The sequence below is a fragment of the Misgurnus anguillicaudatus genome, chromosome 3 (assembly GCF_027580225.2).
Source record: "Misgurnus anguillicaudatus chromosome 3, ASM2758022v2, whole genome shotgun sequence".
Lineage (NCBI taxonomy): Eukaryota > Metazoa > Chordata > Actinopteri > Cypriniformes > Cobitidae > Misgurnus > Misgurnus anguillicaudatus.
The window spans coordinates 38,399,610-38,412,134 of NC_073339.2; the positions used below are offsets into that span (position 1 = coordinate 38,399,610).

The following is a 12,525-nucleotide window of genomic DNA, read 5'->3' on the forward strand; positions in this document are numbered from 1 at the left end:
TAGCAGAAGAAAAAAAAATTATGAGTAAATAAATGACAACATTTTTGAGTGAACTATGCCTTTAAAGGAACAGTATGTAGGATTGTGGCCAAAACTGGTACTGCAATCACAAAACTTGTGGCTAAAACTGGTACTGCAATCACACAACTGGTGGCCAATACACAACATGACAACATAAACATCAGTTGAGGGCTGCAACTGCACTTTTTAAATGACAATATCCTGGCCAGACCACTATTGTCAGTGATATAAGTAATGATTTCTTAATGTCTAGGGACATATCAGAGCCATTTTAATATTATTTGATATACATTTCTTACATACTGTTCCTTTAACTATGTATTAGATATTTTAAAATGTGTGCTTGAATTTTTGAAAGAGAATTACATAATAAAATGATTACAGCATAAAAACGTTTCGTACTTGAAGACAGAGAGGCCACACAATTTGAAGCCCCACTTTTAATGCAAGTCTTATCAGCACTTTGTATTGGTTTATGGCAATATGGTGTTTAGGAAACTATCCAATGGGCTACACAGGTTCAGAAAAAAGTATATTTATATATATATTATATATGTATGTTTATACATATATATATAGTTATAGATTTACAGTTATTTGAAACTTTTAAAGAGAACAGTACACACTTGCACACGTGAATATAAGCACAATGTCTGATGATGTATAGGCCAATGAGAGGACAGAATCGTCTTTTTTTGTCCTCCGCATCCACTCTTTTTCTAAAGATAGTAGATCCAGAAGAACACTTGACCACATTGATTAAGAAGAAAAATAAACGACTATAGAAAACAGTCAAGTCTAAAACGGATAGTTGAGTTTATAATGCACATTGTTGGGCTGCTCTTTGTACAGTTAGTTTGTACAGTATACATGTGTGTGTGTGTGTGTGTGTGTGCGTGTATGCGTATGTTGAAACAGGTAAAGGGCTCAGATAGTTAATATAGTTTATAGTTGACTGTAAACAGACACACACTGATCACAGCGGAGAGATTGATAATAAACAGCCACGTCCATTGATATTTCCATCGTTCTTCTTTTTGTCTCTCCATCACTTTTGATATGCGATATCATCTTCCCCATTCCTCCCTGTGCACATCCAGTTTTTTTGGAGGGATTTGTCGAGGTTTCTCAGTCCTGCTGAGAACTCCCAGGGTCCTTACGTCATCGGATCGTATCCGATTGAATCGTTTTCAGCAATCCGTCAGAGCTGGGAACGACCGGCTTGGTCGCGATTATCGAATTCGGTAAGAAACGAACGAAGCAAAGTTTTTAAAAAGAACAGCTTGATGCTTTTGGCCGCTCGCGTAACTGTGCAAACTCACGCTTTTTCAGGAATGTCCACGCGGAAGGTGCTAGGAAATCCTTTTGCGTGCTGAAGAGAACAGAGAACAGGCAGATAACATTAAATGGCTTTGCTGTAATTTAGCTCAGTCTCACAAAGCAAATATTGTGTACACACATTTATGCACAAGCCACCAAATCACTGTTTTGCTATTGTTTGCTCTTCATTTCGAGAGGATTTTGTAAACCCTTGAATATCTTTGGATGTCATTATGCGTTGGACTAATTTATTATTATACAAATTACATAAATGAGCATGAATTCATAATATATTTGACCATGTGGTGTGCAGAACAAAGCAGATGAAAAGTGTGATTATCACACCAAAGGTCATATATAAATTGTAACAGATGAAGAGTTTGGTTCCAAAATGCGATAAACGCCATTTAAAAAAAAATAGCTACCACTAAAATCAGTATTGTATCTGGTTAGTATTAAAAAAAAAAAATTCTTAATTTTACGCAAAATCTGATTTCCGCTGTGTTATTCTGTCATCTTTTCTCCCTTTTTTTCCAAACCACGACAAACCATTCCATTACTCGAAGTCAACGAAATCGAGCAGGATCGAGCAGGACCAAAACATTTTACAGCTTATCGCTGTCAAACAAAGATGACGTCCCAAGGATGACGGCAGCAATGACAGTGTTCTTAATAAGTGTTTTGATTAATACCATTAATGTTTATTTTTTATCAGTGTATACCACTAGTCAACTAAATGAATATAACATGGCAAAGATGAATGCACATTTATATATTGATTCAATAGATTTATAGCATTTAAGAAAAAAAACTTGTCATGGATTTATTGCATTTTGCAGAAAAAAATAAACTGTTTTTATGTTTTTATAACCGAAAGATGCTATGTGAACGTTTGTAACAGAAAATAGTGCTTTTTTATCTTGTACCCTTTCTTGGTATAGAAAACACATTTTTACCGAAATTAATCAAAATTAATTTATTGCGTTTTGGAACCAAACTCTTCAGATAGTTTATATGATATTATATATTATACAACCAATTGACCTGCCATTGTAAAAAATAATTGTTGGTGCAACTTAAAAAAGTAACTTACCTGGTTGTCTTCAAAATTTATTTCAATATTTGTTGACTATATTTTACACTTTTTTGAGTCAAATCAAGTCAAAATTTTAAGGCAACCCTGTAACTTATTTTTTTTTTTTAACTTGAACCAACATATATTTTTTTTGTGTTCCTCCACACTGTCAGAAAAAATTTACAAAAGTTGTCGCTGGGGCCGTACCTTTTCAAAAACTACAATTTTGTACCTAAAAAATGCAAATTGGTTCCTCAAAAGTACACAGTGGTTCTTTCGAGGTAACAAAATTGTTCCTTTTTTCTTAGAGTGTATTCTGATTGGATTGCTTTCAGAGCGCACAGCAATTAAGTGTAACACACTTATTAGTTAAGTACACTATTGAGGACACTTGTATTACTTTACTTTACAGTAGCTCACTGTAAAAAAATTACAGTATTTTTGTCAAATCGACAAATATTTTTATGTTACTTTAAATTTAAAAAATAAGTTAATTTCAACTTGAATTTATAAGTTATGTAAAACATAAAATAGTAGGTTGAATTGACTTGCAAATCCAAATTGTTTAAACGTAGTACTGCATTTTTTTACAGTGTGTGCTTTGTTCTGTTTGATCAATGTTGTTATGCGTAAATGTATAAAACTAATCTATATCAAATTACCGTAATAAGCAATATAACACAAGACATCCAAAGAGATTTAAAATGGATGAAGATCTGAAACAATAACCACCCTAAAAATGCTGTGTTGTTTAAACACATGGTTGGGTCAAATATTGAACATTTTCTGGGTTTGTAATTTTTGACCCTACCGTGTGTTGAAACAACCCGCTGTTTTTAAAGTGCACAGGCTTACAAAACATATGAATTTTAGTAAGAGTAACATTTGCTTGTGAGATTGTTTAACACAAATTTCAATTAAAAACAATTATGCAAATATTTGTGAAGGCGGAGCTTGTGGATATAAGGTCTGTTATATCCACATGCCTCAAAAAAAGAAAAAAATACATGCACATTTAGTGCACATTTTGTACAGTACACATCCCCATGCTTAAGTGAAGTGCTACATACAATATCCTGTATTTAAAATATAAACACAGTCAACAGTCAAAAGTGCTGGATGTCTCTGGCTGCAGTGAGTGTACCCCGCTACAGTTTGCATGCTATAATCTCAGACAAGGAGGCGGGCCGCTTTGACTGCTGTCACAAGTGCACTTACAGTATAACGGTGACATATGGCAATTACAACCCACATGGATACCGTACATGATGACAGACACATAGCCAAACACTGAAAGATTTTATCACCTACATATATGCATGCTGGAAAATGCATATGACAGTGGGATAAATGTGCTTTGAAGCTTTAATCCATAATGCATGTAGCCATTCCATATGACATGCTGTATATTTATGTGTATTAGAACGTAAACATGCTCCATAATGCATACAGCTGAAGATGTGCTATGAGATCCATGATTACAAGCATGTGATGTGGTTAAGATTATGCTTTACTTAAGTACCTCATATACACTGCATTCTGAAGGTATTTGCTTAATAGTAATTGTTGCATGATTATAATACATTAAAATGCTTAGAGCATAATGCATTGCATATAATTGGTTATGCATGCATAATAATGCAAATATAAAAAAATAAAATAAAACATCATATACTGTATATAGACATTAAGTAAAGCATTAGTATCGTGGAGAGCGATGTGTTGCATACCATGCTTATGTGGTTATGATATTGATAGGTCTCAGCTAAAGGAAAAGTCACAGCACACAGTGTTTGTTGTAGTATGTAGGCTAGTATGACTCATTAATAAAGTATTTATGAGCCGATAAAGCAAACTTATAATGGAGCATAGTGTAACCAATGTGATTGGATGTTTTGGGTGGGAGAATTTAGAGGGTATTGGGAGGACAAAATGTTGGACACAACTGCACAATTTCAAAAAAAGTACTTTATTGATATGTCCATATATTATACATAATTATGTTTTTTGAAAGAAAGGGGAAAACAAATTGGAGAGCGAGAGAAAATGTGGAAAAATGGGTGTTTTGAGGAATGGGATTACAGTATTTATAAATAGGTATATGCAAACAGAGCCATGGGTTAGATTCAGAACAGATGTCTGTGAATCGGTGAATCAGATCGGGGGCTTTCAGAAATCGTACAGTTTGAGCGAGTACTCACACAGGTAGTTGGGTTTGTAAGGCGCTCTCGCGCTTGGTAAGAGTGTGTGTAGCTCGTGACGTGTGAGCGTGCCGTGGTGTGACTTGTCTTTGCCGAACGTAGAGAATGATCTATCATCAGGCCCGATGCACGCATCGCCCGGAACCACGCTCTCCTGTACCTCAGTGTCCGGGACCGCATCCATCCCCGGGACGTGCAGGTTGCTACGGTAATCGGCACCCTGACGACTGTCGCTGGGCATGAAGGAGGGCATCCAGCAACGGTCAGAATGACCCAGAGCCTTGCACTCCTCCGTGCAGTTGGAGAAAAGATCAGCACCTGAAAATACACAGAGCAAAGAAGCTTGTTTGTTAGCTTTAAAACAAATAATTTTGCATGCTTGCTAAGGCAACTATTGCTTAATATAAATATGACCCTGTCTGTAAAATACAGGCTTAGGTCTCATAATCGTATTATGTATCAAAGTTTGATTTCAATCATTGATTGATATTGAAATATCTAGAGGCATATTTATATCGTTGTTCTTCAGATTGTTTCAGGTATTTTCATGATAATAGAGAATATTTAAAATGATTGTGTTTGACGAGTGTTGCTTTTTTAAATGCACGTTATAAACGAGTCAAACTCGTGGTGATTTTAGATTGATAAGGACTTCCTACTGAGCACGGAGTCGTAGTACATGCACAAGCTGTGCATGAAACACTGAATGGGAGCCTTACGATTCAGAATCAATTTTAGACAGGTCTTTGTAATGGGAACGCGATGCATCGATGCACATCCCTAAAATACAACACCTGCGGGCTGTAAATTAAAGTGGCACTTGTTACCCCCTTGTTTCACATATTTAAAGAGTAAATACAACATCTGCGGGCTGTAAATTAAAATGGCACTTGTTACCCCTTTGTTCCCAAAATATTATAAATTGTTCCCTTAAAATTACACATATGTACTTTATAAGCACATTATAATTACAAAAATGTATGCTGTAAATTCGCTGTACTTACGCAGTACTTTACTGCATATATTATTTGTATTTTTCCTGGTTGTTACCCCTTTATTCCCCAAATATTATAAATTGTTCCCTTATAATTACACGTACGTACTTCATAAGTAAACTATAATTACAGAAACATACGCTGTAAATTAGCTGTACTTGCGCAGTACTTTCCGGGCTGTAATCTAAAGCTTTACCAAATAATGCATGTAACTCATACACAAATATTTATGTTGTATGCGTGAATAAATAGTGGGCTTGTTGTGAAGTTTTAAAATCCAGTTTTATGTCATTTTATGAAATAAATTATTATAATTTCTGTGTAATCAAACTTAAAGGGATAGTTCACCCAAAAATTACAATAATGTCATTAATGACTCACCCTCATGTCGTTCCAAACTTGCAAGACATCCGTTCATCTTTGGAAACACAGTTTAAGATGTTTTAGATTTAGTCTGAGAACTTGTTGACCCTTCATTAAAAAACTATGTACGGTATACTGTCCATGTCCAGAAAGGTAATAAAAACGTCATCAAAGTAGTCCATGCGACATCAGTGAGTCAGTTAGAATGTGTTGAAGCATCGAAAATACAATTTGGTCCAAAAATAACAAAAATTACGACTTAAGCATTGTCTACTCTTCTGCCTCTGTTGTGAAGCGCATGCGCGAGACTTAAGTCATATGACTGCAGTGACGTGGATGACGTGTTATCTGGTGCGCCCCAGCTGTTTTTTTTTTGTGCGCCCGGGCTCCGTTTACAGTCTGAGGGAGACGCATGCTGTAAGTTTGAAAAAAACATGTCTGAGGATAACACGTCATTCGCGTCACTGCAGTCACGTGACCCCAGTCTCGCGCATGCGCCCCACAACAGATGCGGAAGAGAAGACAATGCTGAGCTGAATAAAGTCGTAATTTTTGTTCTTTTTGGACCAAAATATACCTTCGATGCCCCAACACATTCCAACCGACCCACTGTAGTCACATGGACTACTTTGGTGATGTTTTTGTTGCCTTTCTGGACATGGACAATATACCGTATATAGATTTTCAATGAAAGGTCAACAAGCTCTCGGACTAAAACATCTTAAACTGTGTTCCAAAGATGAGCGGAGGTCTTACGAGTTTGGAACGACATGAGCGTGAGTCATTAATGACATTATTTGGGTGAACTATCCCTTTAAGGCTACCAACCAACATAATTACATTGTATATTTAATATCTTTTTGTTTAATTCGAATTCTAAGTTTGAAATTGTTTTATGTGCTGAATTTTCTTTGGGGGGCCACAAAGAGGATGGACATTACACAAGGGGTGCCATGTGCTGAAAAGTTTGAGAACCACTGCTATAGAAATGCTTTGCACATGCGTTCTCTATGCGTTTCGGTGAACGGTGGACTGAAACGTTGGTTGCAATTCACAACCTCACCACTAGATGCACTAAAATTTACACACGGCACCTTTAAATGAATTTACATGTGTAGTTTTGTATTATTGCAAAAACTATAATTTTAGATGATACAATAGCATAACAAAGAGTTAAAATCACACATCATGCTAAGACAAACTCAATAATTATTTACCCAAGTGTTAAATCATCTGTGTGGATGCCTCACACATTCAAAAAGCTTTAAGATCCCCTGCTCTCACTTCAGCATCTGCTCTCTTGCTTAGCAATGTCAAGAGTAACAAAGACAAACAGATAAAGGTGAAATTATTATAAATTATCTGCAGCATAGCGTATGAAATTATTCATATTTGAATGGAGATGATTATTTAAACCTACTGACAGAGACGCATTGCTAGCTTTTACTCGTTTTATAATCAACCACCGCAGTCTTGATGCACTGTAATTGACTGGAAGGCGGCCCGCTGGAAGACAGATAGTTATACCCACAAAAGCAGTGAACCCTCCAGCCTTTTGTTTATCCTTCTTCTCCTGTACGTGTCCCTCCCACCATATGAAATTGAACAAATCTGCTGTGATATTTACATGCGATAAATTTCATCTGTGAGTCTCTGAAGTCCTTCAATCAGACACTCTGCAATACGACCAAAACACACAGCACGGGGAGAAACCCACTACCAAAACACAAACACTTGCGCATTTTTGGCTAATGACTACACAGAGTGTGATAATTAGCCGGTTTCAGAAAAGAAAGAAGGGAAGGGTTGAAAACAAATACATGAAAGAAAAGGGCAGATTGCATTGCTGTGTCACACTGAAAATAAATGAGGGTCCAGAGCTGTGAACCTACATGCGGATCGGGATGTACAATAGGCATAGTGAAAACCATTTTGGTGTGCAGAGCTTGGAGTCTTGGTCTTTTGTGAGAAATCTGGGTTTGATTCTGGCCCATATTATGTTTTCATGTCCTTTCCAGTGTATTAAATTTGTGTTTTACATTCAAACTAGGGTCCCTTGTGAGTACTTGGACCTGAATAGATCTCAAATGTGGCAGCCACATACATCACAGCGCCCCCTAATGTGTGGTTCAGCTTCTTAAATTTTACATTTGGACTTTCATAATTTCCAATATTTGAAGAGTTTAGTTCCAAAATGCGATAAACTGCATTTTTTAATAAGTACCGCCAAAATCAGTATTGTATCAGGTCAGTATTAAAAAGTCAATTCTTATTTGTCACGGTTAATCCGTGTCATGTCTTGTCTCTGTTCCGATTGTTATCACCTGGACATTCATTGATTAATTACCTGCCTCATCACACCTGTTTGTCATTTAGTCTGTGTGTGTATATATACCTCTGTCTTCTGTTTGCTCACTGCTGGATCATTGTCTTCGATACCCTGTCTGTTCCTGTGTTCATGTTCCTGAGTTTCTGTATTCACCTTGTCAGCCCTCGTGTTTTTATTATTAAATGTTATTTATTTGGAACCTTGCGTTTGCGTCCTGTCTCTCCTACCCTGTCGTGACATAATGATCCAGCCAAACTGGGCGCAGCGGGTTCACGGAGGGCGGCTCCCCCAAGGAGTTTCGTCGAGGGGGAGTAGTGACATCGGGGTTCATTCCCCATCAGCCCCGATGTCTCTTGGGGACCACCGTGAGCGCTCGCTCGCTCCTGCGGGAGGAGGATCGGCCCAGGCGGTCCCCCAACGGTTGAGTCGTCGTCGACGGTCCCTCGGAGGACCACCATCCTGCTCGGAGGGGGATCCGGAACGGACCACGCCCGATCATTTTCCCGGGGTGGCTACCGAGGGTCTCCGTTTCCGCGAGGGGATGGGAGATGATTTCCGGGGGCATCTGATCGTCTACGATTCCCAGGAGGGGGGTAATTCGTCTGCCTCGGTTCTCGGAGCGATCGCTCCGGTTCTCCTGGCGCAGTCCGGCCAACCGTCCTGTTGGTCTCATCCCGGCGGCTGCAGGCTTCGCCAGGGTCCCCAAGCCCTCCACCCCTCCCTTGGACTCTCGCTACCAGACTTTGTTTTTGTTGTTTTATGTGAGTGTCTGGTAGCCACTCGTAGAGGGGAGGGTAATGTCACGGTTAATCCGTGTCATGTCTTGTCTCTGTTCCGATTGTTATCACCTGGACATTCATTGATTAATTACCTGCCTCATCACACCTGTTTGTCATTTAGTCTGTGTGTGTATATATACCTCTGTCTTCTGTTTGCTCACTGCTGGATCATTGTCTTCGATACCCTGTCTGTTTCCTGTGTTCATGTTCCTGAGTTTCTGTATTCACCTTGTCAGCCCTCGTGTTTTTATTATTAAATGTTATTTATTTGGAACCTTGCGTTTGCGTCCTGTCTCTCCTACCCTGTCGTGACATTATTGTGTTATTGTGTCATCATTTCTCCCTTTTTTCCCAAACCGCCACAAACGCTAGTCCTCCTTCTCTGCAGAATGCAATAAATCTGCTCAACAAATCACAGGGCATTCCCTGTATTCCATCATTATTGCTATTTTTACAGTATAAGAAATGTATTTTGTCTTTTATAATTATTTGTGTAATTAGTGATCAAGTTTATGGCTCGCTTTTATGTGGACCAGGAAGCTTTTCGCGTCCAATTGAAAAGACCTTACGGCACGCCCATTCCTCATGACAAGCCTCATTTCTTTCCGACCTTATGGCACGCCCATTAGTCCCTTTCACACATACAGTCTTTACTGGTAATTTACTGGTAAATTGCAGTTAACAGATCATGTGTGAACAGAACCTTTCCGGTAACTCAGTGCTCCCAATTTACCAGTAAGACAGGTTGTAAGATTACCAGTAATTTACCGGTAAGCGCTATGTGTGAACGAAAATTAAAGGATTACCGGCATTTAGAACGGACGACGTCAGACCGTGCTGACAGCTTCGGGCCAATCATAGCGGTTTAATACAGATGACGCGTTTACCCCCGCACTGTTTACGGACGTTTCCACACACATGCTGCTTGAAAGTTGAGCACACCTGAAGTTTATGTCCACATTTCTTCACCAAAGTTGTTTAAAACAGCTTACCGCCGAATTGCCGACGTCCTTAGCACGCCCTCTGTGAAGCCTAACGTGCAAACAGTAGTGTTGTTAAAAACGCATTTTCGGTTTGACATCGTCTCATTCAATGTTGTTTGGTCATGAGCAACTTCGCGACTGTTTACCACAGATGTGAAAACAGCAAAATACGGACTGTGGATATAAACGACTTGGACTGTTTACAAATACAACACTGAGCTCGCCGCGTGCTACAGGTACTTCCGCTTTCTCAAAGAATTTACCGGTATTTTGATACTGATGTGTGAATGATGTCTTACTGGTAAAATAACGGAACGCCACTGCGTGTGTGAACAGCACATTTTTGTATTTACTGGTAAATTCATTCTGGTAAATTCATGGTAATTTACCAGAATTACTGTGTGAAAGAGGCTATTGCTCCAGCCTGCAGTTACATCTACTTGAATGAAATGACTAAAGTGACATTTGTGAAATGTTAAATGACAGTTAAATGACTGAAACTAAACATAACAGTCTGATCAAAATGCTTATTTACAAGAAAACGTGTCAGAGGTTTTGCATCTGAACTCTTTATTTAAAGGTGCAGCGTGTAGATTTAAGGGGCATCTAGCAGTGAGATTGTGAATTGCAACCAACGGCTCAGTCCACCGCTCACAGAAATGTATAGAGAAGCTATGGGAGCTGCCACAGGACAAACATGTTGTTGTTCAAGACAAAGTACAGTAGTGACAAAACGCACTCTAAAGAGCAGTTTGTCTGTTTAGGGCTACTGTAGAAACATGGCGGCACAAAATGGCGACTTCCATGTAAAGGGACCCACGGTGTATGTAAAAACGACTTATTCTTAGGTAAAAAAAACACATAACCATTTATTATGTAAAGTCTTTATACACCACTGATAATATAGGTATGTATATTATATTGCATTTCTGTCAAGAGATCCTTTTAAATTTTACACACTGCACCTTTAATAATTACATGAAAAGAGTCATTCTATGAAACGGGTGCCATTTGGGTCCGCAACATTTGATGAGATGCATAAGGCACAAAAATGTCCCAAAATGTTCTTACAAAGCTTAAAGTTATTCATTCAAGGGTTCTTGTTTACATGATATATGATAAAAACACTATTCTTAAAGAATAACATACTATTTTTAATACTTTTGCATTAGTACATAGCCATTTCCACATGTCCGTGTTGACCAACATGATATTTGCATCCAAAATATCACCAAATAAGTTATGTATTTTAAAAAAAAATATATTGTTTTCATGATTATATTTGTGTCCCTTTTCACATAAGATACATTTTATTCAAAATAAACCTTATTTTTTTGTAAATATTTGATGATTTGTGTGCGTCCCTCAATTTGACTTACCACCCCGTCACACTAACTTGTTTTATCTATAAATAATGTACTGTTGCTTTAAATGACATCACAAAGCAGAAGTGACATCATTGGAGCCTTGTTGCCACCAAGAACAAAAACAGGCAAGTATTGACATTCCTCTACATTCTTTATTTGTTGATTTTTTGTGTTAGACAGGCTCCGTCAAGCTCAAAGCAACCACCCCGTCACGCAAGATAGAGAGGGAAAACTAATTTCGATATATTTTTTTACATTATTAATGCAAATAAAATTATATTTCAGATAGAATGCATGTATGCTAGGTGAGGAACTTGACCACATGGGAGATCTGCGGCCATTTTGGGATGATATTTACCATCCCGTCACATACCACCCCGTCACAAGTTTTATTGTGACGTGGTGGTAAGGGATGTGACGGGGTAGTTCTGATATAGACTAATAAATTGTTTCTGTTAACTTAACATGGTTTGTTTATTCATTCACTCACTATGTCACTCAATCACTATGTCACTCACTCACTATGTCACTCACTCACAATGTCACTCACTCATTCACTCACTCACTCACTATGTCACTCACTCACAATGTCACTCACTCATTCATTCACTCACTCACTCACTCACTCACTCACTCACTCACTGTGTCACTCACTCACTGTGTCACTCACTCACTGTGTCACTCACTCACTGTGTCACTCACTCACTGTGTCACTCACTCATTCACTCACTCACCCACTCAGTCACTCACTCACTGTGTCACTCACTCACTGTGTCACTCACTCACTCTGTCTCTCACTCACTGTGTCACTCACTCACTATGTCACTCACTCACTCACTCACTCACCCACTCAGTCACTCACTCACTGTGTCACTCACTGTGTCACTCACTCACTCACTGTGCCACTCACTCACTCACTCACTGTGCCACTCACTCACTCACTGTGTCACTCACTCACTCACTGTGTCACTCACTCACTCACTCACTGTGTCACTCACTCACTCACTGTGCCACTCACTCACTGTGCCACTCACTCACTCACTGTGTCACTCACTCACTGTGTCACTCACTCACTGTGTCACTCACTCACTC

General features: G+C 38.6%; 1 protein-coding gene across 3 annotated transcripts in view; it reads right to left on the reverse strand.

Moving 5' to 3' along the window:
• Positions 1–275: 275 nt before the first annotated feature.
• The window catches only part of pcdh10a (protocadherin 10a), a 28,165-nt gene continuing 15,915 nt past the window's right edge, over positions 276–12,525 (reverse strand). The window contains exons 4-5 of one of the 3 annotated variants that reach the window (XM_055205821.2): positions 4,618–4,935; positions 276–1,393 (exon numbers count right to left, since the gene is read on the reverse strand). In XM_055205821.2, coding sequence (XP_055061796.1) covers positions 1,374–1,393; positions 4,618–4,935 — 338 coding nt within the window. In that variant the 3' untranslated portion in view covers positions 276–1,373. Of the gene's footprint in view, positions 1,394–3,023; positions 4,936–12,525 lie in introns of those variants that run through there. The other 2 variants (XM_055205822.2, XM_055205820.2) reach the window with 2 other exon arrangements.